The 27706-nt window shown below is 56.5% G+C and overlaps 9 protein-coding genes across 9 annotated transcripts; 6 read left to right on the top strand and 3 right to left on the bottom strand.

The window, feature by feature from the left end:
- Positions 1-4357: 4357 nt before the first annotated feature.
- Positions 4358-5490, top strand: GGS23DRAFT_606922 (histone H2A.Z; the record flags this gene model as incomplete). Its single annotated transcript, XM_051519970.1, has 3 exons — positions 4358-4468; positions 5021-5152; positions 5302-5490. The coding sequence occupies 3 exons, from the start codon at positions 4358-4360 to the stop codon at positions 5488-5490; spliced, it is 432 nt and encodes a 143-aa protein (XP_051369110.1).
- Positions 5491-7781: 2291 nt separating this feature from the next.
- GGS23DRAFT_235410 (uncharacterized protein) lies at positions 7782-9603 on the top strand. The gene has a single exon (XM_051512093.1). It carries the CDS (start codon positions 8136-8138, stop codon positions 9507-9509), a length of 1374 nt encoding a protein of 457 aa, XP_051369109.1. The 5' UTR covers positions 7782-8135; the 3' UTR covers positions 9510-9603.
- Positions 9604-9988: 385 nt separating this feature from the next.
- GGS23DRAFT_581246 (P-loop containing nucleoside triphosphate hydrolase protein) lies at positions 9989-12055 on the top strand. The gene is made up of 3 exons (XM_051517175.1): positions 9989-10310; positions 10370-11013; positions 11093-12055. The coding sequence occupies exons 1-3, from the start codon at positions 10174-10176 to the stop codon at positions 11482-11484; spliced, it is 1173 nt and encodes a 390-aa protein (XP_051369108.1). The 5' UTR covers positions 9989-10173; the 3' UTR covers positions 11485-12055.
- A 379-nt stretch (positions 12056-12434) lies between these two features.
- GGS23DRAFT_235316 (uncharacterized protein) lies at positions 12435-14009 on the top strand. The gene has a single exon (XM_051512092.1). It carries the CDS (start codon positions 12607-12609, stop codon positions 13927-13929), a length of 1323 nt encoding a protein of 440 aa, XP_051369107.1. The 5' UTR covers positions 12435-12606; the 3' UTR covers positions 13930-14009.
- A 1016-nt stretch (positions 14010-15025) lies between these two features.
- On the top strand, positions 15026-17821 carry GGS23DRAFT_613956 (subtilisin-like protein; the record flags this gene model as incomplete). The annotated part of the gene is made up of 9 exons (XM_051520606.1): positions 15026-15356; positions 15411-15567; positions 15633-15739; positions 15793-16109; positions 16163-16283; positions 16353-16570; positions 16684-17489; positions 17588-17694; positions 17773-17821. The coding sequence occupies exons 1-9, from the start codon at positions 15088-15090 to the stop codon at positions 17819-17821; spliced, it is 2151 nt and encodes a 716-aa protein (XP_051369106.1). The 5' UTR covers positions 15026-15087.
- A 312-nt stretch (positions 17822-18133) lies between these two features.
- Positions 18134-19803, bottom strand: GGS23DRAFT_613954 (uncharacterized protein; the record flags this gene model as incomplete). Its single annotated transcript, XM_051520605.1, has 6 exons — positions 19553-19803; positions 19481-19488; positions 19374-19381; positions 19135-19323; positions 18650-19022; positions 18134-18529 (listed from the first exon to the last, which is right to left on the bottom strand). The coding sequence occupies exons 1-6, from the start codon at positions 19677-19679 to the stop codon at positions 18134-18136; spliced, it is 1101 nt and encodes a 366-aa protein (XP_051369105.1). The 5' UTR covers positions 19680-19803.
- A 175-nt stretch (positions 19804-19978) lies between these two features.
- GGS23DRAFT_235254 (uncharacterized protein) lies at positions 19979-21404 on the top strand. The gene is made up of 3 exons (XM_051512091.1): positions 19979-20471; positions 20547-21072; positions 21177-21404. The coding sequence occupies exons 1-3, from the start codon at positions 20248-20250 to the stop codon at positions 21240-21242; spliced, it is 816 nt and encodes a 271-aa protein (XP_051369104.1). The 5' UTR covers positions 19979-20247; the 3' UTR covers positions 21243-21404.
- Positions 21405-21426: 22 nt separating this feature from the next.
- GGS23DRAFT_606917 (acid protease) lies at positions 21427-23093 on the bottom strand (the record flags this gene model as incomplete). The annotated part of the gene is made up of 6 exons (XM_051519969.1): positions 21427-21554; positions 21610-21989; positions 22050-22158; positions 22237-22431; positions 22508-22747; positions 22808-23093. 6 exons carry the CDS (start codon positions 23091-23093, stop codon positions 21427-21429), a joined length of 1338 nt encoding a protein of 445 aa, XP_051369103.1.
- Positions 23094-24103: 1010 nt separating this feature from the next.
- GGS23DRAFT_599494 (NAD(P)-binding protein) lies at positions 24104-25569 on the bottom strand (the record flags this gene model as incomplete). Its single annotated transcript, XM_051518942.1, has 6 exons — positions 24104-24118; positions 24169-24323; positions 24521-24848; positions 24945-25061; positions 25188-25317; positions 25391-25569. The coding sequence occupies 6 exons, from the start codon at positions 25567-25569 to the stop codon at positions 24104-24106; spliced, it is 924 nt and encodes a 307-aa protein (XP_051369102.1).
- Between the last annotated feature and the right edge of the window lie 2137 nt (positions 25570-27706).

The following is a 27706-nucleotide window of genomic DNA, read 5'->3' as shown; positions in this document are numbered from 1 at the left end:
GGGGGCGCGATGGCGTGGGAGCGCCTCGTGGCGCATCGAGAGCGGCCTCGACCGGTGTGGGATTCGCACCTGCGCAGACGATGCGGTTCCTGCGAGGCGCGCCAGACTGGGCGACGGGGCAAACTCTGTTGTGCTCACGAGGTGCCCCCTCCCTGTATTTGCGCCCCTATGTTTCACGGAGTTTGCCGCGCAGCGAGGCAATTCCTAGGAGCGTTTAGGTTATAAAGCCTAGCGGCGTCTAGGCTGAGAGAGGGTCTCGGACGAGGGAATAAGCTCGCGCGTCAAACGCAGCCGGGACGTTCGCGCCGCCAGGGGATGCCTGGCGAGCCGCCGCGCCTCCCGCGCCCAGCAGACTCGGCCCGGCCGGTAGTCTGGATCGACGGCCAGGAACGCGGACTAGCTGCTAGTGCGCGGGGGTCCGGCGTATTCTCGAGTATCTCGCCGTGATAAAGGGGGGAGGGGCTTGCGTGGCTGTCTCCCTTTGTCCAGGTCCCGGGGGGTCGACGTTTGCGCGGGACGGAGAGACGAGTGCGCCGCGGGAACAAAGAATTTGCCTACCTCCGCGCCAGTTCGGTAGTCTCCTGCATGTCGTGGATGTTTTGGACTTCGGCGGCGGATGATGGACGCCCGGCTACGGCCTAGCCCGACTTGACTGATACACCACTGACGCCGCGGTCGGGGTATAATAGTTTGTGATCTGAGTGGCTTGCGTTGTTAGGTTCCCGTAGGGTCCCTCCCTCGTCCCAGTGTCCATACATCTACATACCCCTACGTGTGACATGTGGGAATGAGATCTACTGCGTCGGGGCTTTCGTCACGAGTAGGAAGAAACCAAACCCCTATGAATAAGACGTAGCCGCTCTCGTCCCTTCGCGAATTCGACCAGGCCTTGTATCGACGGGCACTTCAAGCAAAAGCAGGCTAGCAGATCGAGGCGTATCGTCTAGTGTAGCGCGGAGGGCAGAGCGCCTATCCGAAGCTGTCTGCGAGGTAGCACCTTCGGAGGCTCAGCTTATAACCTTCCCATCTACGTTTCGACTTGATATATGGAAATGTGCCACTAACCGATTACTCCATTTGAGGGCTGCGCTACCGATAGATCATAACGATTTCTGGTTCCCTTCTACTGCTATTTCCCGGGACAAGTGCCGTGGCCAAACCACGTCACACCATCCGAGACCTTATCCTCAGACACTGACCCTATTCCCCCAACTCTGATCCTCAAAGGGAGAGAAGAGTAGTTAAATCTATGGCCTCGGTACCTACCGACTTACCACACACACACATCTCTCTCTCTCTCTCCTCCTCTCTCATATAGAGAATGATGGCATAGAGCTACCCTCACGCAGCAAGTAGTAGCTTAAGCAATTTAACGTACGAAATTCAATCAATGAGTCTTCTCCGTGGAGAAATGTGTATACTACATGACGGGACGTGCCCGGGGAGGGGGGGCCACCAAGGCGATGCTAAATTGGGTGAGCCCGGGATGGGAGGCGCCCAGCAAGCAAGAATCTGGTCTCCTGGGAGGCTTGGACGTCATAATAATAGCGTAATGTCCGGCTCCCGTTCCCAGATCACCTCCTGTTCTCGCGGTCGAACGCTATCTCGTTTAATTTTCTCTAGTCATTTGCAATACGCCCCAAGGGGGGGGGGGGTGGCTACGTGCCGTTAATAAGCCAGACCCTTACGAGATTGTGTACGAGCTTATCTCCGTACAGAGTGGCAGCCGGCCTACGCATGTGCTTGGGATTATGCCATGAGAAGAACCCTCAAACCTGCCTAACCTAACCTGTACCTTTGACATTCCTGGCGGTAATTTTAGCGACGAGGTGGAGGTTGGCGACGGTTGCGAGGAAGGCTCTTATGAAGCCTGAAGGTAAGTCTCTATCCTCACTACACGAGCGATGCTTTCTCGCCTGCAGGTAACACTAGTTCAACAAGCGGATTCGGTATACAGACCATATCTGATTTTTATACGCGTGCAAGAGGAGGTATACATCCCAAGCCTCCCAATCGCTTGCCATTTCCAGAGACGGAGGGACGGGCAGTGCTTTTGGATTGGGGCTAACTACAATACTTGCTGCCAACTCCCACGATGTTACAGTTTGCAGGAAGGTTGCCCCTTGAAAACATTAGGTGCCACCTCAGCCTCGTAAGTCGTCACTAGGGTGTTTGATTAGGCAGAGGGGAAAGTTATATTGCGCCACGGCGGCTCTCACGGGAGATGGGAGAGATGCAACGCTCGTGGCTAGGGTCCTCTTTGATTATCACGGCCAACGGGGCGAAGGGGAGCGGGTATAGGATAGCCGTCCGACGACAAGCCGCCAACGAGGTGTAATATAAAGCGCCAAGAGTGGTTGTTTCGAAACATCGAGTGGATGAAGTCGATTCGGCCGGCAGCATTCCCCGCCTATAGTACGGTAGTAATAACGTGAATAGGTGAACCTGTTACGTGGGAACCCTCAGCAGCCAGGATAAGCACATCACGCCTAGGTTAGGTACCTACCTCCGTATGTAGGTAGGTACATACCTACGTACCTTTAGATATAACTCGTACATGGATACAGGTACATGATGTAGCAAAACACGCGCGCGGACTGCATTCCGCCTGCATCCTGGTGGGAGAATGGTCGCGTGCGCGTATGTCATTGACGATGTCTCGTATTACGACAGGGTCTACGTTGAATTGAAGCGTGGGTATTGATGATGAGCTCTGTGCCTGCACACGCACATACGGGCACCGTATGTGGGTGCGGGGATGGACGTTTGCGCTCAGGTTTGTTAGGACGGATGCCCGTTACGCATCACACCGGCCCCCTGGCTTATTCCCGAGGTTGATGGTGAGAGATACCTAAACACCATGGACATACAAGTGGTCGGCTCGATATAGAGCGCACCCTGCAACTGCTGCACGCCTCACAGGTGTGTAGATCGACACATGTGGAATGGTTACCGTCGTGGAGGCGTGGTGGTGTGGTGTTGCCTTGCTGATGTTGGCTAAGCCCGCTACCCCGGTAGTGAGAAACGCCCGGAGATGCATGCAGTTATTGAAACCGACTTGCGTAAGCTCGCCACGAGCCACAAGCTCGCAAGCCACACGCCACCAAGTCCCCTTGTCCACAGGGCAGAAGCCACGCGGAGTCTTGGCACCTAGAGGACCCGTGACGTCGATAGGTCCTCGTCCGTTCAGCCTATCTAATCTCTCGATTTCCCAATAATATCACAACGTTCCGTCTCCTTTTGTACGCACATATGCCATCCTGTCCCGCGTTGCCGCTCGGCCTGCTCCTTGGTCGAGGCGTCGGGCAGCATGTATTTTGAGTTCGAGCATCTCTATTCACGATGTCGGCACGACGTGGAGCGCAGCACGTCGCCTGCGCCGGCCCGTTGTGCGACGACAGGTATGCCACCACCCTCTCGTCCTTGTGTTGACCGGCTGGTCCACGGCAGGCGACTAACTTCTTCGTCAATCAGACAGCAGGCTTCGTCGACTCCTCCCAGATGAGACGGACATGCTTCGGCTGTAGAGCTACTCTAGGTTACGCTTTTGGCACATTAAGCCTCCGACTGCGCTGATAACCCCCCTCCCGTCGCCGTGCTCTTGATATCGCAGGCTGTCATGAAGCATGGAATTTGCGTCTCTCCTCCGGGGGGCCCGCTTACCTAATCGCGAAGCCGACCGATGTTTTGCCGGACGATGCAGCCGGAGGCGGCGCCACCTTAGGTGAGGTGAGGTCTGAGGTTAGCGGTCGGTAGGTACCTTATACTCGAAGTGGCGGGGTTTCGTTGCCAGGAATCCTCAGCAGGGCCTGGGTGCCTAGAGGTACCTAGGTGTCAGTGATAGCGGGGATCTGTCCAACTAACGGGCTCTAGTAACGGGTTCCAGACACGGGCGTCCTACAGGCGTTCACAGCACGCTACCGCTCTCTACAGCTCCCTGTCGACCAGCAGCCTACAGGGCGCTCTCAATGCCCAGCCTCGCATGCCTACCTGATCCGACCGCCAAACTACTACCTTCCAAGGCATGCGCCGCCTCTCGAATTTTTTTCTCGGAGCTCAACCATTTGACGCCTCCCGACTTTGAAGAATCAAAACACAAACATCCACGAAGGAAGGGGAAAAAACATTTTCATCTCCAATTCAACCTCAACGCGCAAACAACATCCAAACAGCACACTCATATACGCGCACCTGCACGCCTGCACCTCATATTATTTTCAACCCTAAGCTCTCGAGCCGCCATCCGCATATCCGAGAAGACGAGTTCCCCACCGCATCGACAGCATACCGAAGATATCGTTTACTTTTTGTCTGCTGGCAGTAGACTGCTCGCCCCCTCTGCGCATCCGAATAAACAATGGCTGGTGGAAAAGGGAAATCTTCTGGCGGCAAGAGTTCGGGCGGCAAGACCTCGACAGCCGATGCCCCTAAGAAACAACAGAGCCATTCCGCTCGCGCCGGTCTGCAGGTAAGAAGAAGCCAGAAAAGAGCCGCCGATCCTATTCACCACCTCGACATCTACCCGCCTACCTATTATCGTGATGCATTGTCTGCGGAGACGGCGTTGTATCTCCAATCCTCATCCCCTCAAATCAGGCTTGTTTTTGCCTGTCCCCCTCCGTTCACTGGCCTAAATAAAATGCACGCACGCGCAGTCTCCCAACGCCAGGCGCAGACCAATACCTCTCTCCCTCCCCTTCCTCTCCCCTCCCTCCACACTTTGAATGCTGGCCTCAGCCACGCATATCGCTATGCTGCTTCTGTTTGCCCCGTTTCCCACGGAGGGCTCTCGATGAGGCATGCAGACTCTGGTCGTCGAAAAGGGAGCCGTTTGTTTACGCGCACTCAGGTGTGATAAAGGGCTTTGTTGACTCACGAACCTGATGCACCACATCTATGTCTCTCTATCCCCTCCGTATCGGCAATGTCGTGGAACCTTGAGCGCATCATGTCTTCATTGCTTGCAGAGGACTCTCACGGTGCGTATGCAGACATCAACTAACATGGTTTCTGATTCTAGTTCCCTTGCGGCCGCGTCAAGCGTTTCCTCAAGCAAAATACACAGAATAAGATGCGAGTTGGAGCCAAGGCAGCCGTCTATGTTACTGCTGTCCTAGAGTATTTGACAGCCGAAGTCTTGGAGCTCGCAGGCGTGAGTCATTATTCCTTCCTCTTTGTCACCCCTTTATTTACCTACCAGTTGCCACCCCTCCTCTGCTGCTGCCTTGCGCGCTACCTTGGAGAAGTTGTTTCGTCATCAGCACGTGGCTTTACTGACTTTTCTGGTTTTTTTTTTTGCAGAATGCCGCCAAGGACCTCAAAGTCAAGCGGATTACCCCTCGACATTTGCAATTAGCTATCCGTGGCGACGAAGAACTCGACACCTTGATCCGTGCAACTATTGCCTTCGGCGGTGTTCTGCCCCATATCAACCGCGCCCTACTACTCAAGGTCGAGCAGAAGAAAAAGAACAAGGCGATCGAGGCATAAACTCCTACCCCGCCCGGGCTTCGGCGCCCCTTTTTAATGTTTGGGCTTCACGACATGTTTTTCGCATTCTTTCGTATCCGACAATTCCTGCGGTGTGGATCGTAATGTTCTCTACTGCTTTGTTTCGGTTGGAATTAAGCAAACGAGGGGGGGGGGATCTTACGTATAGTACGACGATCATTATGGCGATGTCTTCTGGGGTATAATTCACGGGTACCTTTACAGGCCAGCACGCCACGTTTTCGTCGCTTGGGTTGAGGGGAAACAGAAGGCGAGTCCAATGCGATTATGTTGGAGCATACCTGTTGCATGACGAACTCCTCGCCCTCCTTCCCCCAAGCCGGGAGCGATCATATTTTCAAGAGAAATCCTTTATTATGGGTTGATGGTTCCTGAGGCTGCCGCGAAATAAACAGAAAAAAAGGGGGGGGGGGATGGAGGGAATGAGGGAAGGGGGGAGGAGTGGGGTGGAATTTGTGTAGGGTGAGCCTAGATGGCAACTCCTCGCTCTCGACAACGGAGCGAGGAAGGGGCGACAGCTCGATGAGGAGCACGCTCGAGGGAAACTTGTCTTTGCTAGCAGTGCTTTTCATCGGAGCTCCCTTCCCCGAGAGCCCCCAGAAAGAAGAAAAAAAGGAAAAAAATATTATGATGCTGCTCCCATTCCGCTTCCCCCGACTTATTTTCGGTTGCTGTGTGATGATGATGTACTACATACAGGACAGCGGGAGACAGGAGGGGGATGCGGCGAGGCTGGGGACAGGTGGGTAAACTTTGCTTTCTAACCTACCTAGGTTTTTTTTTATTTTTCTCTTGCTCATTTAACATGTCTCTACGTATACCGCCTTCTCGAATACACGTAGCCTTGTTCCCTGTCGCGTCTACCTACGTAATCGCGACCCCATAAGCCGCGAGATTGTCCGCCCCGACGGAGGCGGCGGCGGGCTTCGCGCAACGGGCACTGTTGTTGCTGCTGCTGCTGCTTTTGGCTCGCAGCGTACGCGCGCGCGTTACGCGTACACGTGCGCGGGGGGAGGGGGGGGGGGTATGGATCGGGATCGGGATAGGGCAGGGTAGGGTAGACGGAGGCGGAGGTGTGGGGGGGGGGAAACGGGGGGGGATATAGGGGAGAGAGGTGTTCATTTGCAATGGCGGGGATGGATGGGTAGGATGATAATATGACGTCTTATATATATATATATATTTACGTGGGACGTGGGTCGGTGGCCGTAGGATGGCTGTCGGGAATATATAATATGCTGCGCTTGGGGGGAGGCTCATAGGAATGCCTGGGTTGTATATATACACTTGCCTGCCTACCTACCTCTTGTTGAATTGCACCGCGCGCCCGATGCCGGGCTGGGGGTAGTCGATCTGAGCAGCAGGCTGTCTGTCTCGCTGGCGGTCCTCCTAGCATTTGGTTTTCTGTTTTCCGTTTTGACACTCTGGTCTTGTGGGATGGGCGGGCGGTTCACTCGGACGGTTCTCGTAGGGAGGAGGGAGGAGGGGGGATATACTCGGTCTCCTCTTCGCCCTCGTACTCTGTCTTCGAAACACACCTTGCGTGAGGCCTTGATACAGGCGAAGGTATTGCCGGCGCGTGAGGAATCTCAGTGGACGGCTCTGCAACGGTCGAGAGATTCGCGGCCGTGGGCGCCGGGAGAGGGGCGCGTGGAATCGCGGCTGTCTGGCTCTGAGGGAGGCGGGCCGATGTGGCTAGTCCTGAGAGCACCACGCGGCCAGCTTGGTTTCCATAACTAATCCTCTCTCTTGGATCGGCGGCCCACGTTCTCTCCCACGTTCTATCGTTCTCTCCCCCCCCCTCCCACGTTCCGGCCCCTTTCTCTCCCACGGCTGTGAATGGCCGCTTTGTCCCCTGGCCGGGCGTCGTCGCTTTGCCATCGGCAACTTGATCGATCGTGCTTGGTCTCCCCATCGCCCTCCTTCCTTTGTCGCCTGCCCGTAGGGCCAACTTAAAGGTCCGCAGCCACAAGGGCGTCGTGCGCTGCCCGCGTGTCGGGAAAAGTCGAGTCGAGCTATCAATAGAAGACGATACGCTCACAAAGGGGGGCAGGGCTTCCGCGATTCGCCGACGCCGGAGCTCCTGAGGTTCCGAAGAGAAGGGCCTCGACAGTAAGGCCGAATATGAGGTTTGGATGCGCCGGCCGCTTTGTCTGTGGAGAGCTCGACAAAGTGGCTGTTTTCTGTATAAGTGTTGGTGAGCCCATGGTATGGTGGAACATCCGCTTTCCTGAACGAGAGTATGAGTCTTGATCTTAAACACCACCCCTTTTTCCTTTTCTTCTGTCTGTTTCGTTAAATATCTATTTCTTTTTTGGCATCCTCCAGCAGGATAGTAAATAATCCGCTCCTTCTCCCACACTCCTTCTTAGGCACCTTTCTCCCCCGTCCGAAATAGAAACAGGCGTTATCGTATCTTTCCTTGGTTTGCTGCTGCAGACACCCGATTCGCCGGAGCGCAAGAAACACGCGGTTGTGTTTTCTCGTATTGAGTCATCAATGTGCTGGGTATTTCGTCGCTGTCCCAGGTTTGAGATCGTTGTTCCGAAAAAAACTTCCTGTTTCCATATCCTAGGATCCACGCCATTGTAGTAACCCACATTACCAACAACCATTCCGGAGTCATGCCTTCGCGTCGAGCGCTGCCGGAGCTCTCCATTTTCTCTCGGCGGACTAAAACCTCGTCAAAAATCCCGTCGACGACCGCATCGGCGACTGCATCGGCGACTGCACCGACGACTACATCGACGGTCTCATCGTCATCAAGCGACCACCGCCCTGCATCTCTACCGACGACACCCCCCGCCCGCCTGCACCTCCGGAACATCCTACCTTTGTCGCCGGATGGCATGCCTACACCTCCGCCCCCGCCTCGTCAGCCCTACCCGTGGCTCTGGCAATGCCACTCTTGCAGCACGATATATCGGATCGGGTGCACGCGTCGTTGTCTCGTCTGCTCTCATCAGTACTGCTTATCCGCGAAGCCTCAAACTACGCGACGCGGAAAGAAGCGGCGCCGCTCCCATGGGATATGCGCGTCCGAGTTCGATTATAGCGGATGGGAAGAATGGGGGGCGTGGCGTCGCAAGGTCCTCGGGTTGGAAATGATTGATGGTATGGGAAAGCTGCAGCGCGAGCGCGCATTCGTGGGTAAGACACACAATTGCATGATCGACTGCAACTATCCTTCCGAATGCCACCATGAGCGGCACAGAATTTTGTCGGAGGGTCCCAAGAAAGACACGCTCGACACTCTTGTGGAGGAGCCGGAGCCTCCATCTGCTGCCGTAGGGCCGTCGCCGAGCCCTGACGACGAGCTACCGCTAAACGAGGCCCTCGAGTTGCAAGAGGAGTGTGAGACGGCCGAGAAGAAGAAGAAGAGTCCCACCAGCCCTAAAAGCCCGCTATTCAAGACTACTCTCTGCTGGGATGAGCCTGAGGAGGTGGAAAGTAATGTGAAGAAAACAGGTTCCTCTGATAACGAAGGACAAGGACACGATCACGAGGGCGGTGAATCCCCAAACACGGTCCTAGAAGTCACCTGTGCTGATCAGAATAAATATGACGAGGCCGGCTCCCCAATCGCCGAAGCGAGGGCCATGGATTCAGATACATTGCGTAGTCTTATAGCAGAAGACGAGAGCATGATGCCCCTGGAGATGGTGGCGATGGATGGTGGCGATGTGCCGGTTGTATCCTCGCGATACCCACTCAGGATATCCCGTCGCCCAAGTTTCCGGCGCGGGAAATTGACCGTCCGCAATTACACTGACGCGGACTGCAAAGAGGACGACCCATCGGACAGCGACTCGGACAGCTGGTCGTCCTCTTCGTCCTCATCATCCTCTTCGTCGTCGGACGGCGAATGGGTTCCCACTAACGACCTAACGCCGATCTCGGAGGAGAGCAGCAGCGAAGAGAGGGATGAGAGCGAGAAGGAATTGAAGCGGGATCTCCAGGCGTTGATAGAGGCGGGGCGTTCTTTTTTACAGAGATAGCTGGTGCGGTTAGGGGAGACGACGTGACGGACAGGCATGACATCGGCGTACAGCATTTAGGTAGGTATAGCTTCATTTCCCGGAGTTGGCTAGCGATGGACTTGCGCTCGCAAATCATATCTGTATTAAATACCTGATGAACAATGGGAAACCTACCTATTAATTTGCCGAACTCTTGAGGTGTGGGTATGACGATGACCTTGGGCTTTATAAAACGTCCGAGGATACGAGGGGTCTTGGGAGATCTGGTAGGATTTCGAATCGAGATAAACAACGAAATATGTAAATATCGGATTCTACTCATAAGTATAGGCCCACGTGCTTTACCACGTACCCATCTTGAGTACTAAGGTACCTCCATATATACCAGATGCTGCGGACGCCACAGATGATTACTTAGCACAGTAGCTTCCGCCTTCAAGCCCCATCCTGAACGCGTTAAGTGTGGCGTTTACGCGTCTTAGTACTCGTCGTGGGGGCCTCGACTTTCTGAGCATGACCTAGCAACCCACCGGCCCTGTGGGAGAAGAGAACAAAAAGAAGCCTTGTCTTGCGATCAACTACCTCATGATAATATTCCTTCGAGATCATTGAACTTGCATTGCGTTACCTGGAAGTCAAAGCCGACACTGACCACCCCGTTACCAGGCATCTGATCGCGACCATGTCTGATTTCGAGGACGACATGGATGTGGATGCCCCTGTGGCATCAAACGACATCACCTTTTCCTCCGAACACACCGCCAAGGGCAAGCGTAGTGCTGCCAACCTCCCCGTCGAAGCTGAGGATTCGCTGCCATGGTAAGATTTTCGCTACAGCTTGCTTGTATTTTATTTCTCTGTCGCTAAAGAGCCGCTAGGGTTGAGAAATACCGGCCCGTGTCGCTATCTGATGTCTCGGGCCACCAAGATATTCTAGCCACCATCAACAAGTTTGTCGACTCGAACCGATTACCGCATCTACTACTCTACGGGCCACCGGGAACGGGAAAGACCTCCACTATCTTAGCACTGGCCAGACGGATCTATGGAGCGGAAAACGTGCGACAAATGGTCCTAGAACTGAACGCCTCCGACGACCGAGGTATCGACGTCGTGCGCGAGCAGATCAAGACATTCGCGTCCACGAAACAGATATTCACTATGGGCGGGGCGTCGCGTGCCGGTAGCATGGCAGGCTTCAAGCTCATCATCCTAGATGAGGCCGATGCGATGACCAACACAGCCCAGATGGCCCTGCGACGGATCATGGAGAAGTACACGGCCAACACGCGATTCTGTATCATCGCCAACTACGCGCACAAGCTGTCGCCCGCCCTGCTCTCTCGATGTACCCGCTTCAGATTCAGCCCTTTGAAGGAGGACGACATACGGGTCTTGGTAGATAGAGTTGTTCTCGAGGAAGGGGTCAACATCTCGTCGGAAGCAACGGATGCTTTGGTGAAGCTGAGCAAAGGTGATATGCGACGGGCGCTAAACGTCCTGCAAGCCTGCCACGCATCAAGTAAGCCACAACCTGCCCCTCTCTCTGCTCGCGAAGATCTCCCACACCCCTACGATATTAAACTAACCTGCTGATCCAGGTACGCCTATGCAGCCTCGAGGTGGCCCCAAGATCGCCGAGAAGGACATAGTAAGGGAAGTCATCACGACCGAGACTATCTACAACTGCATAGCCGCCCCGCCGCCGGACGCAATCGCGAAGATTGCGAGCACGCTGCTCACCACGAGCGACGTAACCACGTGCCTTTCTACGATCAACACGCTCAAGACGGCGAATGGCCTCGCCCTGGCGGACATAATTACGGCCCTGTCAGAGCAGCTGGTGACGATGGAGGTGAAGCCCGAAGTCATGATCCGATGGCTTGACGGGCTGGCCGAGATCGAGTACAGGGTTTCCGCGGGCGGGAGCGAGGCCATTCAGACGGGGGCCGTGGTCGGCGTTGTAAGGGAGGGTTGCGAGCTCATGGGATAGAGTGGGAGGCGTACAGGAGACAAGGCGGTGACGAGACGATACCAATGAGGAGTGAGGGGGATAGTGAATGCAGAGACACGGGACGGAAGTGAATTCCAGTATTGAAATGTGCGCGCATGTGCCCGACTCCTCCATCGGCAGCCTCCCATGCGTGTCTCGCATCGTGACCATTTCACTGGTGGAAGTGCTTATCTAGGACTTTCCAGAGGTAAGACAAAGGCGTATCCAGGATAGGCTCTTATGGGGGCTTTTCCCGTGATCGGGTTGCTGGGTGTCTACCTCAGGTACACGGTGGAGTACCTAAGGAGGTACCTACTAGGTGGGGACAGGGCGAGGCCTAACCCGGGCAGTTAATAGGGCGTATCTAGGTAGGTGGGTAGGTACCTATAAGGCGGATTACCTATAAGGCGGGTAGGTACTTGGTGATAACGATGTTACCCTCGATAAGCCCATCCATCGTGTTTAGCGGTAGGTATATAGGCAGATCGGTCCGATGTCAGTTAGGTATATAAATAGCTCAGCGTCGCTTATCCGCCCAGACTGGCCTCGCTCACTTCCTTCGCTAACCACCAGCAACGGAACCCCGAGCAGGACGCCAGGACGGATTCGTTACCTTCGTGACTCGTCCAGCTTTCTCCAGCTTTCTCTAGCTTTTCCCATCGCTTATCTGCCCGGCGACAATCCCGCGAGACCCCGCTAACGCAATTACCCTACTGCCCCCCTAGCCAGAGCATGTGCATTCTGGCTGGCTCGCTTCCTGTTGCTTCGTAAGCGCTTAGTCATCTAAGCATACGAAGCGCAAGCAGCTGAACCTGAACTGCTGTTCAATTGCTAGGCTCACTACCGCCAATTGACGAGCTTTTCAACAGCTCCTTTTACAGCTCCTAAGCTGCCGTTGGCAGCGCCGTTGGTAGTCAATCAACGACAGGTCTCCGTTTGATTAGGTAAGGCATCAATACCTACAGGTTGCCGTTTGATTGGGCGAAGCGCTCATTGGCTGATGCCTTAGGACTCACAAGCGTGTCGGCCGCAGACCGTCTCTCCATTTGTTTCCGCGTCTTGTCTGCCCACCCCAGCTGCTTATAGTTGTCGTGGATTCGGTCCTCCGGTGGGAACAGCAAGATGGCTATTATGATCCCTGAAATCCTATGCCTGATCTGCTCGTTCCTCGACATCAAAGATGTGCGCAGATTCCGGCTTTGCTGCAGAGCCTTCGCGGATGCGGGCGCCTGCTTCGTCCACAACGAGGTGGTGTTTTACCTGCACCCCACCGACCTAGAAATGCTTCGGACCATCTCCTTGCACCCTATCGCGTCCAAGAATGTTCTCTCGTTGGTCTACGTCGGCCTCACCATGGAAAGGGCCAGCGAGTACTCGACGGCGGACACGCGGAAGATGAACCTGTACGAGTTCTGTGGGCACCTTGCTATTGTCAAGACCAGAGAGGCCATGGCACGTCGCCAATTCGGCCTACCCACCACTAAGATAGACCTGGACCAGTTCGTCGTACCCTACAAGAACTACGATGCTACCGTGGCACAGCAGGAGAAGATCTTGCAGGAGAACGCGGATATCTCCTGCATCGAGGAGGCCGTCTCTCGGTTCCCCTCCCTCGAAGAGGTCACCATGGCCTCGGGGACTTGGTCCCGGAAGGGCAAGCGGAAGACTCCGTTCGACAGCTGCATGGTCATCCCTGGAGAGTTCCTGCTGCCCGAGGGGTGCCGCCAGCTCGACTCTCTGCTCTCGGCCGTGTACAAGGCGAATATCAAGTTGAGGAAGTTGACTGTCGGGTCATTCAGCTGGAAGTTCTTCCAAAAGCCGCCTGCTGAACTCAGCCGCGCTCTTTCTCCTTGTTCCGAGCTGACCTGCCTCGAGTTGTGCATCGATACTGCGAGTGATCTCGTGGGCGACCCAGCTGACGGCGCCGAGGTCACTCACTGCCAGCGCTTGATGGAAACGGGACTACTACGTGACTTCATCAAATCCCTTCACGCGCTCCAGACCCTTCACGTCATCTTCCAGTGGTACTCGAACGAAAATAGCTACACCCCTAGACTCGAAGAAGTCATAGAACCGAGGCACAGATGGGAACACCTGGACAGCCTCACCCTAGGCAATATCAAGTGCGAACGCCAAGATCTGATGTCTCTACTGAGGAGGCACAGAAGCACGCTCAAGGAGCTGTGTCTACGGGACATTTCCCTGCGCTCCACATCGTGGCAAGCGCTTCTCCCGAAGATTCGAAAGTGGCTAGTCTTGGACGTGGCCTGCGTCTGCGGCGAGCTGTCCGGACATGGTGAGGGTAAACCATACGAAGAATACTGGGATCTCTCATACCCGGACGAGCGCAGCAACAGCGCCCTTCGCTACAGGGTCAATGACTATCTAGTAAACGATACGGTCAAGCGTTGCCCTCTTCATGAACGGAATATATATTCGGATTGACCGCCACCGGAGAGAACGGAGGGCCGAATGAAGTCGAAGTCAGCGTTTTCAAATTCCCACCCTGCCTAAGCGATTGCGCATCCTTAGGTAGCCCATCTTAAAAGGTGCCCGAGGCGACTCCGTCGGTAATAGCCTAGCCATCATTTCTACTTCCAACTGTTACTCTGTGCCGTTCCTTAGCCAAATTCGAGGCGCGGGCCCTGTGTGGCTACGCGTGCGGCTCGAGTACCCCTGCGCCGCTAACCCACACTCGACTGCGGGCAATCTGGGTAAGATCTGGGCACGGAGACATGCATTCTCGACACAAATGAAGTGTGTGGAACATCGCTGACGCTGATTAGCTCGGGCAGTGTGGGGTGGCGGCACAGTATCTGTCGTGCCATTTTCACACATCACGGCTCACATGAGCACCGGTTATATACGCCGTGGCCCGGCAGATTGTGGCCCGGGTGGTGAATCAATCGTACTCTCTTCGGCCTATGGGCGGACCTGCTCAGATTATATATCTCATTTGACCGTCACCCTGCATCCTCGCGTTCCCGCCCCCTCTTTCCGCTGTTTGATTAAGATGATGTTGTTTACTTGCTGAGGCCTCTGTCTGGTGATGAAATACAAGTGTTGAAAGATATCGTGCTTTTGCTTAGCGATACCCATATACCTACGGTTGGTCACTCCTCTTGTAAGTAGGACTGACCTTTCGCGGTTAGGCTACCCGTGATTCCTGTCCCGGGACTAGAAAATATGGGCGGGATATCACCGCCATCGGTAGCCCTTCATAGGCGCCTAGAGGGCATCCAACACTGATAGGCCCTCCAGTTCCCGCCTAGTAGCTACCAGGCTCGTGTCTGCTTTCGAGGCACCCGGGACTAGCTTTACTATTTAGCTCACATATTTACCCGTATCGTGGAATTAGGCGATCTTTCCCTAGCGGACCTGGCTTGAGTAGTACCAAAGGTCCTCCTCGGCACCAATGCTACCACGATTGATGTCTTCGGACGTTGTGTCTCTAAATAGAATACGGAGCGTGACCCGCCCGTCGAATAGCACTGATATAATAACATGCGTCCTGGACATTTCGTTTCATACTTCTTCTCGTGTGGGTTTTGTGCGTGTGCTAACTAGTCATTCTATCCTCCTACCGTCCAGCGCTTGCCTCAGATGAAGTTATTCAGCTCTGTTCTCGTGGTTGGGTTGGTAGTGCTCGAAGCCTTGGCCGCGCCCCCTATTCCCCGTATACTCCAACGCGCTGGGTCTTACAAGTCGAGACGTAGCATCCCGGATACTCATATTCAACATGAGAAAAGAACGGAGCTACAGGCACGGCCCTGGACAAAGGTCGAACGAGCCGTCCCCGAAGCCATACTACCTATGCGTATAGGGCTGAAGCAGCGGAATCTCCAATCGGGACATGATCTGTTGATGGATATGTGCGGGCCTCATTATATAAACCGTGGCCGTGTAACAGCTAATTAGCTTCAAAGATCGAACCCCAAATCGACCAACTACGGGAAACATTTGTCGGGAAAGGAGGTCCTCGAATTATTCGCGCCACCAGAAGCCGCCGTGAAAGCGGTCAAAGACTGGTTAGTATTGGGAGGCATCCCCTCGGATATTGTCTCACTATCTACCAACAAACAAGTAAGCTTGTCGTTATCGTGGGGCTCGGTTGGATATATTCGATATCACCCTAACGTATCTGCTAGTGGATTCAATTCGACGCCCCCGTTAACAAGGTCGAGGATCTTTTGATGGCAGACTACTACGTATGGGAACACATAGATACCGGAGTGAAGAACATCGCCTGTGAGGAGTAAGTAAGACGGCGGCAGTCACTTATATGCGTATAGACTAATGAGCGCCGAGATATCACGTACCGAAACAAGTGAGGGAACACATCGACTACATTACTCCCGGTATCAAGATGATGGGTTACGGTAACACCCAAGACCCGCCCAAGAGAAAACAGAACTCCTCTCGCGAACACGTTTCGGAGAGCAAGCTGGGCGGTCTCTTGAGAAAGAGAAGCAGGGAAAGCTCTTCACCTTCAAAGCGGACCACGGGGCTGAATGTGGAGGGACCGCTGCGCTTTGCGAGCCCAGTCGAGCCGGCCAATGTAACGAGCGGTAACCTTACGTTGCCGGGCGGTTGTGATGAATACATCACCCCGGATTGCATCAGAGGTAAGCCTGGGTTGCCAAGCGGCGTCGGTTGCGTTCTCTAACCGGCATACCAGCACTATACGGAATCCCCAAAGGTTCGAAGAAACACCCGGACAACAGGATGGGAATCTTCCAATCGCTCGGGCAGCACTACACTCAATACGATCTCGACAGGTTCTTCTATAGCTTCACTGAGTAATACTTCTCTACTTAACCGCTCTTCTGGGCCTGGTGGAGGTCGGTTTGCTGATAGCGTATGCCTAGCGATATTCCCAACGGAACGCATCCCGAACTCTTCTCCGTGAACGGCGGTGAGGGAGCTACGACGAACCTCCGCTTGGCTGGCACGGAGGCAAACCTGGACTTCCAGATGGCGTACGGTTTGATATGGCCTCAGGAGCCGGTACTCTACCAGGTGGATGACGAGTGGTACCAGCAGACGTACCAGACTGAACCGACGCTCTACACGGGCTTTTTCAACAGTAAGACCGGGTCCCCCCCTCATCGCGTCTTGCCCCCTCACCTTCTGACCTCCTCTCTACTTACTTATTACCACCTCCCTGCTAATCTCACGACGGCAACACCGCGGTGCCAGATCTCTGGAACGCGATCGACGGCAGCTACTGCACGTTCGAGGCCTTCGGCGAGACGGGGAACTGCAAGCGACCCGAGTGCCGCGACCCCGAGTACCCGAACCCGCACGACCGCAGCGGGTACGCGGGGGAGCTCATGTGCGGCGTGTACTCGCCGACGAACGTGATCAGCCTCTCGTACAGCGGGGCGGAGGTGGACCTGCCGGCGTCGTACCAGCAGCGGCAGTGCGCGGAGATCATGAAGCTGGGGCTGCGGGGGACGACGGTGGTGATCTCGTCGGGCGACGACGGGGTGGGCAGCTTCCCGTCGCCGGGCGCGCCGTCGGGCTGCCTGGGGCCGGGCCGCGACGTGTTCAACCCGCAGTTCCTGGCGACGTGCCCGTACGTGCTCGCGGTCGGGTCGACGTACCTGCCGGCGAACGGCAGCGCCGCCGCCGCCGACGAGGTCGCCACCGACCGCTTCGGGTCCGGCGGCGGCTTCTCCAACATCTACGACGCCCCCGCCTGGCAGCGCCCCGCCGTCGCCGCCTACCTCGCCGCCGCCCGCCTCCCCTTCGACGGCTACGACGGCGGCGCCGCCAACTACACCCCCGTGCACGCCGGCGCCGGCCGCTTCAACCGCCGCGGCCGCGCCTACCCCGACGTCGCCGCCAACGGCGACAACTTCGTCATCGCGAGCGGCGGCGACCTGCTGCGCATCGGCGGGACGTCGGCGTCGGCGCCGCTGTGGGGCTCCGTCCTCACGCTCATCAACGAGGAGCGCCTCGCCGCGGGCAAGGCGCCCGTCGGCTTCGTCCACCAGGTCCTGGTAAGCAACCGAGCCCGGGGCCGGGGGACGGGTGGTTGGTGTTGCGCGGGCTGGCTGACTGGCTGACTGGCTGACTGCTTCTCCGGCGCGGCGAATAGTACTCCCACCCCGAGGTCTTCAAGGACATCACGAAGGGCGACAACCGCGGGTGCAGGACGACGGGCTTCACGGCTAGCGAGGGCTGGGACCCCGTCACGGGGATGGGGTGAGCTGCTTCCTTCCTCTGTATTTCCTCCGTCCTCGCTGCGGAGAGCATCGCTGACGTGCCCCGAATTGCGTGCAGTGCGCCGGACTACCCCAAACTGCTGGAGCTCTTCATGAGCCTGCCGTAGGAGCGTGGGGCCGCGAGAATGGTCGGGCTGAAGGTTGCCGGTATCGGCGGCCTGGGAACAGGCCCCGTGGGGTGGTGGCATTCGAGAGGACTAAGGCTGCAGGACAAGTATCAGGTGTATCATATATCATCGTATATACGCGCGAATCAACACGATACTTTCCTCCCCCCTCGACCCGAGATTCAACGTGACCGGATACTAAGCCGTCGCGACTCGAATGAAGGCCGTAAACCCCTTACCCCGACCCATGCTACCCTGCCAGAACCCAAATCTTCCAAGCCAACCCCCCGTCCCTCCCATCCCTCCCTCCATTCACAGCTCATCATGCGCGTCCTCGCTGCCGGCGCCACCAGCTGCCTCCTCCTCCTCCTCGGTCCCCGCCACCTCCGCCGGCGGCGTCCCGTCCCACGGCGGCACGCGGCCCTGGGCGATGTCGGCGAAGAAGGCGCCGACGTCGTCGGGCGCGATCGGCCGGCCGCGCGGGTACGGGAAGACCTGGCCGGTCATGGGGTGCTGGAACGAGAGCGCGGGGAGCGCCGGCGCGCCGCCCAGCCCCAGCGGCGCCGCCAGCTCCCCGTACTCGCCCGCCTCCACCGTCACCACGCTCAGGTACTCCTTGTACAGCTTGGCCACCGGCCGCACCGCGTCCGCGAACGCGTCGCGCTCCCGCGCCGATGCTGCGAAGTAGAAGGCGATGATCTTGCCGGACTGGAGCGTGGCTTAGTCAGTATTTACTTCTTTTCTTTCTTTTTTCCTTTTCTCCCGCCTCGGTTTTTTTTTTTTTGGTTTTGTAGGGGGGCGGAAGGAGGGGGGCGCGCCGTGACTGACCTGGAGGTACTGCATCTCGTTGGCGCGGGTGAACTCGCCGACGAGGGGGGCGAGGCAGCTGTCGACGAGCCGCTGCAGCGCGTCGGCGGCGGCGAGGTCCGCGACGCCGAACTGCTGGCCGTCGCGGTTGTTGTAGCAGGCGACCGACGACGACGACGACGACGACGGCGCGGCTTCCGCCCGCCCGAAGGACAGCCGGTCGCGGTACTGCGCCGCGAGCGCGGCGTACGCGGCCCCGACGTGCGCGTCCTGCGGGCGCACGCGCGCCACCACGACGAAGTCGTCGCTCGTCTGGAACGCCGCGATCTCGGCCTCCGAGGCGAGCGCTGCCACGGCCTCCGGGCGCGCCGCCCGCCGGAGGTACGCGAGGATCCTGGAAGTCGCGCGGCGGTGTTAGGACAGCTGCTATGTCCTCGAGAGGAGGCATAGGTACGCGAAGCTTTGGAAACACGGAGGGGGGAGGGTAGGTGGTAGGTAAGACTCACGAGCGAGCCCGTCTAGGGCCCCGGTACGGCGTCATCTTGCCCTGGCCGTCGAAGAAGCGCACGGCGGGGTACGAGATGACGCCGAATTCGTGGCAGAGACTCGCCGTGGAGGCGCAATTGATGCTCACTAAGGCCTTCTCCGATTCGGCGGCCAGCGTCCATTCTGCCTCGAAAGCTTGGCAGGTGGCTCTGCATCTTCGTTTAGGATCATGGCGAATCACGGAACTGGTAGAACTTACGTTGAAGGCTGTGCCGGCGTCGTTCAGGATTAATCGTTCAGATATTAGCTGCCTGGTGTGCGAACGGCATAGCTGGGGTTCCGCATAGGGATCAGGAATGCACACACCTCCACGACTGCTCGACCGGCAGGTTAGATTAGCGTCTTCATGAATTTCAATTGTGGACAAGTAGAACTTACACGCAACAAGGGCTGGTTTGGGGCCCGATATAACCTGGCGGAACTCGTCCTCATCGGCATGTTTCCATGATGCTGTCGTAGCGCCCGCCAAGACAGATGTTAAGAATGCTATGTTTACGGCCCTCATCGTGTTATCTTGAGGGCAAATGACATCGCAAATAGACTTCTCGATCCGCAAGCCGAACGAGCATCTGTGGGATGAAATAACAGACGACTAAACCTGACCGGGTGCGTTAAGTACCTGAGCTGCCCTGAAGATCAGGGGTTCTAGGGAAGTAACAGCTAAGATCGGAGACCTGCTAGGGGCTTGGAGTCTGACGATGCTCGCCTTAACGGGCCCTGGATCCGCTTTGGTGCGGTCCACTGGAGAGCTCGATCAGGGGTCATCGTGGTGCTGTCCAGGGGGGGAGCTCCTTTTCGCGCAAACGATTGGTGTTTCAACCCTAGATCTCTGCTCGCTCCATCGGCTCCGACCACCTGATGGCGATCCTACGTTGAAGTGAATGGATGGGGTAATGGGGCTGCGCTTTGAAGGGATCTCTGTTTCTCGTCCACCACGTAGACACATCGCATCCTCACCGGAGATGGGATAAGATATAGGTACCTACCTAACAGATATTCCCAGTTATCTTCATCATTCCCTCGCTTCATGGTTCGTCGCGGACGCCTTAGATACGCTATTGATTGAATCCACGATGGCCTCGCTTAAGTCGCTATTCTTGTTAGCACTAGCCGCGACGACAGCTCGCGCAAGTGGTGGCCACGGCGATGACGGCGATGCCCAGAAGCCCGTTACATCAGACGACTACGTCTGCGAGCATCCCGCCTACCAAAGTCACATAGTGAACAAGTCCCCGCTGGTAATATACCTAGAGAATTTCCTCACGGAAAAAGAGCGAGCTCACCTCCAGGAGATAACGTGAGCACGGCGCCCTCATCTGTTCGATGGCCTTCCTTCTCTCGTCTGTCGCTGACCAAACAAAAACCCGGCCAGCGCGAACACCTTCACGCACTCTGCCGTCGCCGACGCGGAGGGCGTGCAGGGCCTGCGGTCGACGCGGACGTCGCAGTCGACGAACGTGCCGCGCGACGCGGTGGTGCGGTGCATCGAGGAGCGGGCGCTGCTGTTCCAGGGCTTCGACGTGCCGCGGACGCACCTGGAGTCGGTGCAGCTGGTGAAGTACGCGCAGGGCGAGCGGTACCACTTCCACACGGACTGGTACACGAACGCGGCGCACGCGTCGTCGGCGCTGGGCGGCAACCGGCTCTCGTCCTTCTTCGCGTACGTCGCCGCCGCCGGCAACATCACCGGCGGCGGCACCAACTTCCCCATGGTGCCCGCGCCCCGCCACCCGCGCTGGTGCGCCTTCGTCGACTGCGACGAGCCCTGGGAGAACGGCGTCACGTTCCGCCCCATCCTCGGCAACGCCGTCTTCTGGCAGAACCTGCTCGAAGACGGCACCGGCGACCAGCGCACGCTGCACGCCGGCCTCCCCGTCACGAGCGGCTGGAAGATAGGGGTAATCGATCCGTCTCCTTTTGAAGCCACCGAAGTGTTCCCACATCGCAGATTTTTCTGTTTTGGTCATGGTATATATGTAACTGACCTCGTGTTTAATTATAGATGAATATCTGGACGAGGCAAGGCCACTTGAGCGAGGATATCCGGGGACCGGATATCTTGGTATAAGGACGACTAAATGAATGAATGCCAATCTTGGGACATTTTAGATGCTATTCTTTTCATATCTTTAGATATTTAAAGCTACGGGTCTTCGAGCAACGGCTCTCCCTCCCTGACTTACGAAAATCCCTAAAGAAGGAGACATCGTCAAGCGGTATACCTACGTCTGACACTGGGATTTCGTTCCTGGTTAACAGAGACCTGTAACCTCCAACCACAGCTCCCTACCAGCGTCCAGAGTGAGATCCGTTATCCCCCCTTCGCCGCAAGGCAGATATTGTGCGACCCAGACAGCGTTGTTCAGCTGGTCGAATACGACTGCACACAAGCTACGCGTTAGCTCCTTTCATAAGTATAGATCCTTGGTACTCACGGTAGGCTGCCCGGATGAAGCTGGTGCCCAACACCCACGTATCGTCGGGTTCGTCCAGCGACTGGACCCCGAGGGCGCAGTACGAGTCAAAGTCGACGATGAAATCGGCGTAGTTGACCCGGATGACGATGTTCCAGAAGTTGAACCCGAAGTTCACGGACCCGTCGAGGTTCCGGCTCTCGCACGGCACGCGGTAGACTCCGTTATCGTCGAGGGTTGCGTGCAAGGCCTCGGCGATCGCGATGACTAGATCAGCAGCGAGATACGTGTACGTCGATCCGGAATCGATCAACACGTTACGTTCGAAGCGGTCGTCTGTCAGTATTACTTCGTTCTGGCCGGGAGGAGTAATCCCGAGGGATGTCATATTCACACGATAGCTGTGCGTCGAACACTCGTCAACTCTCCCATCTGAAGTGGTACATATTTTTCTTACTTACCCTACTTGGCCGTAGTGCGCCATCTGGTCCTCTGGGTAAGGGTATATCTCTAGGGGTTCGAGATATCCTCGAAACTTCTTTCTATCGACGCCCCCGAATATAATATCGCCTAGAGGGTCTATGTCAGTTCCATTATGTCCCCCCTGAGATGGGAGGGGGGGCGATCGTTGGGGTTAGAGGGACTCACTCGGGCTTCCGCCGCCCTGGTAACCAACACCCAGGCTGAATATGGGCACCTCGATATATTGTTCCTTGACTAGAAGGTCTAGTATGGTTTGGTATCCGGTATTCCATGCGCGGCCATACGAGACCCCCAGCACCCCAGCCCATATGTACTCGCTCAACTGGCTCACTCCAACCCTCGAGTTTGGCAATGGCAGATCTGTAGTGTGGTGATGTGCGGGTTAGGCACTAGTTCGACATGTTTCCCATCAACCACCGGAGGAGCTCGTACGTACAATCTTGGCCAACGTATACCATATCATTATACCACACTCCTTGCATAAACCCGGTGCCGAATTGACCGGAGAACCAGCCGTCAGGACCTTGAGCGGTGGAGGACTGCTCCGTATCGTAGTAACCATACGTACGGCAGGCATTTGGGTCTGCTGCTTGGTTGCAGTCCGGGTTCACAAGCAACGCGTACGATCCCGTGTCGAGAATGAGCGAGATCCTCTGGCCGGGTGTGCCGATATTGACTGTGTAAGATGATCAGCGAGAGGGAGTTTCCCACATCGACCACAAGGTTGGTGACGTACGCTGCATTATGTACACGATTCCGGCCCCATAGCTGGCTAAGGGATCTCGCGAGGAACGATCCGCAATTTTGTTCCATTTCCTTGGTGGCGCGACGCTGCCGGTAACGTTGTGGACTTTCCGACTCTGGAGTGCTGCTCTTATGTGTTTAAGACCGGCATTCTCTAGATGCTCGCTAGTCGACCCATCTCCCGGTGGTCTCCTATCGGTGCCTAGAAGATCTGGGAGGAAGTTCGAGAGGCATAGGCACGGCAGCAAGCTGAGGAGGACCAGGCTGAGGAGCGCCATCTTTGATGGGATAAGACTGAGTTGCCCTCGCCTCTGAAGAGCTGGCTCACAGCTCAGCAATATGGCCTCCCGCCTGCCTGGCCATAATTCTACGGTCGAGGGTAGCAGTGGTGGTGGCGTCGGTAGGCCACGCCTACCCTAAATCCTTTATGAGAAATCCTTACGTACAATGGTAAACTGCATCATCCACACGCAACTGAACATGCGGGACGTCGAATCAGCTCTGGACGCGGTAGTTCTAGATAGACCTCCACAGCAGCATCAGGCCAATAAGCAGAGACACCAAGACTCGACCCACGTCGAGAGAATCTATTCGAGACGGCCGAAGTCCCTAGATGCCTACTGGTTGCACCGCCATCCTATGTGCATGTCCCCCAGGATCTACGGTTCTGCGCACTTCGTGAGTTTAACCGACGTAGGTATTTTATGTAACCGGTCTCGGTACGTAAATTACCTCGTGACCACAGACACGGGTAAATAGCAGAAAGAGGTAAGTAAAGGGCGGGAAATCGACATGAAATTCTTGGTGTTTCCCGAGACGAACAGGCGGTAAGATCCGCTCGGTGTAGACAGTTAGCACGAACGACCACGGAATAGGGGGGAAGAGGGGGGGGGGCGCTCACTTATCGCCTTGCCGACTGCAAAGAGCTGCCGGACAACTCAGACTCACATTTCTATAACCACTCGGAAGAAGGGGATGTGACGATACGGATAGATAGTGATCTGTGGGTAACGAGGGAGTCCACGTATGCGGGCCCCGTACAAGGAAGGTCATTAGCGAGCCGTTACCACGCCGTGCTCGCTCTCCGTCCTCATATAGCCGCAATACCACAGTACCCCACAGATGCAACGTTCTCGCGATGACACAGCAGGCTGCACATGATGGGGGGGGGTCCTCACCACGGTTGGTGTCCAGCGCTGCATGTTGGCAATATATGCAGCGTGCATCCCGATTTAGACGACTCATACCGAGCCACCCACGAACGATGGCGGGCGTGTGACATGCCGGCTCAACCGAAGCTCGCCTCCGGCTGCGGTCAACCATGTCGATACCAGCCTGGCGGCACTCGCTTACCATTTCGAAGACACGGACGTCGTCGTGGATGTGCGCACCGGCCATGCCTGCGCCGGATAAGGTGACGGAACCGAGGTTAGAGACGCCCCTTGGGGTTATCCGTTGTCTGTCGTACAGCATAACAGGATGGGTTCCCCGGTAGTGAGTGCTCGTGCCTGAAGTTAAAATCAACAGCGAATGTATATCATGGGTGGGCATAGCGAAGAAAGGGTGTGCGAATGGTGGGGATGGCAACACAGGCAGGACTCGGTCTGATCCCCGAGCCGGGAAACAGGGTAAGAACCGTTACCTACCTAACCCTCCTCACCGCCAATCCATCAGCACCGTGTCGCCCCCCTTAACGCGCGCGTACCCCGGGCTATATCGCGCTGGAGCCTGCGGTATTTGGTCTCGTCCTCGGCCTCGGCGCCGACGCCGGCGACGGGCGACTCGTTGAGGTAGGCGGCGTCCTCGAAGCGGGCGCGCTCGACATCGCCGGCCGACTTCGACGGCGTGCGCAGGCCGTCGTGCGAGAAAAGCTGCGACGCGAGCGGCGCCAGCAGCGGGCCCGGCACCCGCAAGGCGAGCACCCGCTGCGGCTCCCCGCTGCGCCGCGCCAGGCTGCCGATCATGGCCGCCGGGTCGACCGCGAGCGCTGCGGCCCGCGAGAGCGACGGGTCCGCCGGCAGCCGCCGCGTGAGCTCATGGAGAGAGGGAGGGGAGGGGGGGTTGCAGACCGGCACACTTGCCTACGACATCATGGCCTGGCTCAGCTTCGCCGTGCCGTACCGCCGTACGCCGGCGGCGGCGTCCCAGATGCCCTTGGAGATTCTCTGCTCGGGTTGCTGAAGATTTAGCGGAGTTGCTCGGCCGCGTGGGCGTTGACCGGCAGCTTGTTGCGCGGATCGGAGGTGCTCAGGCGGGCGGGTTAGTTGACAGCCGTTGGGATGTGCAATGGGCAGAGAGTTCGCTCGAGCATTTTTGGGCAGCGGGGAGGGTTGCGTCCTCTTCGCTTACTAGTGCGCCCAGCTACCGATCACTGCGATACCGCCGTTCCCCTCGTCCATTCCCTGGAGGAGCAGCAATGCTAAGAGGAAGCGGGAGAGGTAGGCGGCCTGGAATGTCATGTTGAAGTTGTCCTCGGCGAAGTCGTGGCCGATGTACCTACTCCTGGTACGCGGTGACCTGGACAGGAGCGCGGATCGGTGAGATCGCGCCGCTCGCTAGCGACGTGAAGTCGTACCCGTGCTTCGCGGCCTTGGCGCCTTGAAATGCCTTCTTCGCGGTGGTGGCGCTCTCTGCCCCGCGTACCGCGTATAGCCCATGATAATCTTGGGCGAGCGCAGGCTTGTGCTTGACGACGGAGGAGCTCAGACTGCCGTTGGCGGCGGTGGCAAGGATAGTGCCCTTCGCGGGTGCCATCTCTTTTGCCGGTAGGTAGGTATGTCTCGTATACGGAAAGAGGTGGAGAGGGAGAGGGAGAGGGAGAGGGGAGGAGAGAGTACGGAGACGGATTCTACACAGTAAAAGGAGGTATCCGCTTCACTTACTCTGCTCTCTTGCAAGTCACATGCGCTTGATATTACTGATTACTACCTACAAGGAGTCACTTCAACTAGGTATGCTATTCGCGGCGACAGCGCCACACTAACCACTGGAGCTATTCCCTTAATTGTACAGGAGCGTGTCTTCCAAGATCCAAAGCCGGCAAGGCCGCTGAGCGCTGGCGCTGTATTGTCATGTGAAATCGCACCCGTCAACCCCTGGTAATCTGCGAAAACTTAGATCGTTGCGTGGGGAGAGCGGACAAGCAGTTCGCCCGTGGATCTCATTCCGTGCCGTTCGGGTCCACCGTCCGGCACGGATATATGTCAAATACATAGGTACCAAATGGCTTATCCCCAGTCGCGGTGCTGCCCGTGTGAGCGTGCTTCGGGGTGATTATGGTTTCATCTTTGAACGTGCGTGCCGTGTTGCGTGCCATCAACCTCGTACCATCACCAGATTTGGACGGGACTATGGCAACGCTATTTTGTCTAATCAAGCTCGACGCGGACGGGAGTTTTGTCTTGTCTATCAGGTATAAGCCTAGGTATGGCGGGAAGTCTAGATCGTCCTCCCAAGGTCGTGGTAAGTGGCAGTGGTAACAGAACAAAGTCCAACGCGGAGCGCGTCGCCTAAACCTACGTAGAGTTTGTAAGTGAGGTGGAGGTATGTAGAGAGTTGGGGGTGTGAATTGAGATCTTCCCCACGAGATGTTCCAGTTCAATAAGTATTGTTTTATTTCGAGGAAGACTCGCTGCTTGCTAGTCTGATTTATTCAGCATTTGCCCATGTGTGATATTCTAAGCAACGTGGCTTTTAGTCGTTGGAAAAAGCCCGAAGGATGAGGGAGAATATGAAATATGAGAGAGCGTTCTCTTTCTCAATGTCTTTCTCAATGAGTAGGTAGGGATTACTTGTCAAGCGTACACGTCGCCTTGTCGTGTCCCATGAGGAAAGTTAATAGAGACGGTGAATTCTCAAGTGCCAAGGATACAGGCGGCAGGACAATTGGGAATGCTTCCTGGGAGCTTACCTGCCTACGACTAGGTGGTTCCTAGCTGCACCTATAATTGTGACCCTTGCGTCGTGTAGGTATTGAGCACTTACGTACCCATCATGCAGGTCAGGTTGCGTGAGAATCCACTGATGGATTGCTACGTCGTCGATATCGACGCCTTACGCGACCGAGGGGCTGGGCAGGTATGCGGGCGCTTCCTGACCGCAGGGACAAAATCGAGTCGGACTGCGCTGTCTTTAAGGCCAAGCCTCACGACAGTTCCTCTACTTCACTACGCCGAGAATCTCCCTCTAAGTCCGGCTCCGAACGGGCCACGATGACGCGTTTTTCGAGGTGATATTGGCTGCCCCTTCGCCAGCAGCTCTGCCAGGATGCCTCATAAGCATGCGAGGCGCAACAGAAGTTTGGAAATGTACTACGAACTCGAGTGCCACGGAAGTGCTGGCGAACCTATGACAGCACGCCATCTCCTGGCATCGACAGGGGCATGACGGCTTATTGGGCCATCAGCCCGCTAAGACGAAAGGATGAGCTCGCCCAGTTTCTTGTGGCTTGCTTATCTCACATGTCTACTTGCTCCCGCCACCGTGCCGCGCCAGCTAGCCAAGAGAGACCTATCTTACCCCGCTCATCGAGGCTTGGGGGGGGGAGGAGAGGGGTGTTGAGAGTCGGAGAGGGGGGACCGGGGGGTTTGGAGGCGGACAGAGAGATAGAAGAGGCAAGAAGAGAGAGAGAGAGAGAAACAAACGAACACGCAGAGAGAGAGGGTATTAGAGTATATGTGTATATGTGTGTGTGCGTGTGTTGCGTGTCTGTGTAAGTAATATATCTCACCTTCGTCCTCTGCTACCGACGTCTCCGGCTGGTACTGGCACGTCTGCCCTGGCTGATATGGTGTGAGCGTCGAGAAATCGCCCACTGGCTGGCAGTTTCTGGTGGTCTAACTAGGTATCGCAAGGAGATCCTTATCGGGCGGCACATGATGACCGACTTGGG

The sequence above is a fragment of the Durotheca rogersii genome, assembly GCF_024521655.1.
Source record: "Durotheca rogersii strain YMJ 92031201 chromosome Unknown GGS23scaffold_24, whole genome shotgun sequence".
Lineage (NCBI taxonomy): Eukaryota > Fungi > Ascomycota > Sordariomycetes > Xylariales > Xylariaceae > Durotheca > Durotheca rogersii.
The sequence above is the reverse complement of the archived record's forward strand: the minus strand, read 5'-3'. Positions and strand labels throughout refer to the sequence as shown.

Excerpts from the sequence above, each read along its gene's own strand:
- GGS23DRAFT_235410 (XM_051512093.1), top strand. The coding sequence starts at position 8,136 with ATGCCTTCGCGTCGAGCGCTGCCGGAGCTCTCCATTTTCTCTCGGCGG.
- GGS23DRAFT_581246 (XM_051517175.1), top strand. The coding sequence starts at position 10,174 with ATGTCTGATTTCGAGGACGACATGGATGTGGATGCCCCTGTGGCATCA. Across the intron at positions 10,311-10,369 it reads GCTGAGGATTCGCTGCCATG|GGTTGAGAAATACCGGCCCG; the intron begins GTAAGATTTTCG and ends AAGAGCCGCTAG. Across the intron at positions 11,014-11,092 it reads GCAAGCCTGCCACGCATCAA|GTACGCCTATGCAGCCTCGA; the intron begins GTAAGCCACAAC and ends CTGCTGATCCAG.
- GGS23DRAFT_235316 (XM_051512092.1), top strand. The coding sequence starts at position 12,607 with ATGGCTATTATGATCCCTGAAATCCTATGCCTGATCTGCTCGTTCCTC.
- GGS23DRAFT_235254 (XM_051512091.1), top strand. The coding sequence starts at position 20,248 with ATGGCCTCGCTTAAGTCGCTATTCTTGTTAGCACTAGCCGCGACGACA. Across the intron at positions 20,472-20,546 it reads GCTCACCTCCAGGAGATAAC|CGCGAACACCTTCACGCACT; the intron begins GTGAGCACGGCG and ends AAACCCGGCCAG. Across the intron at positions 21,073-21,176 it reads CGAGCGGCTGGAAGATAGGG|ATGAATATCTGGACGAGGCA; the intron begins GTAATCGATCCG and ends GTTTAATTATAG.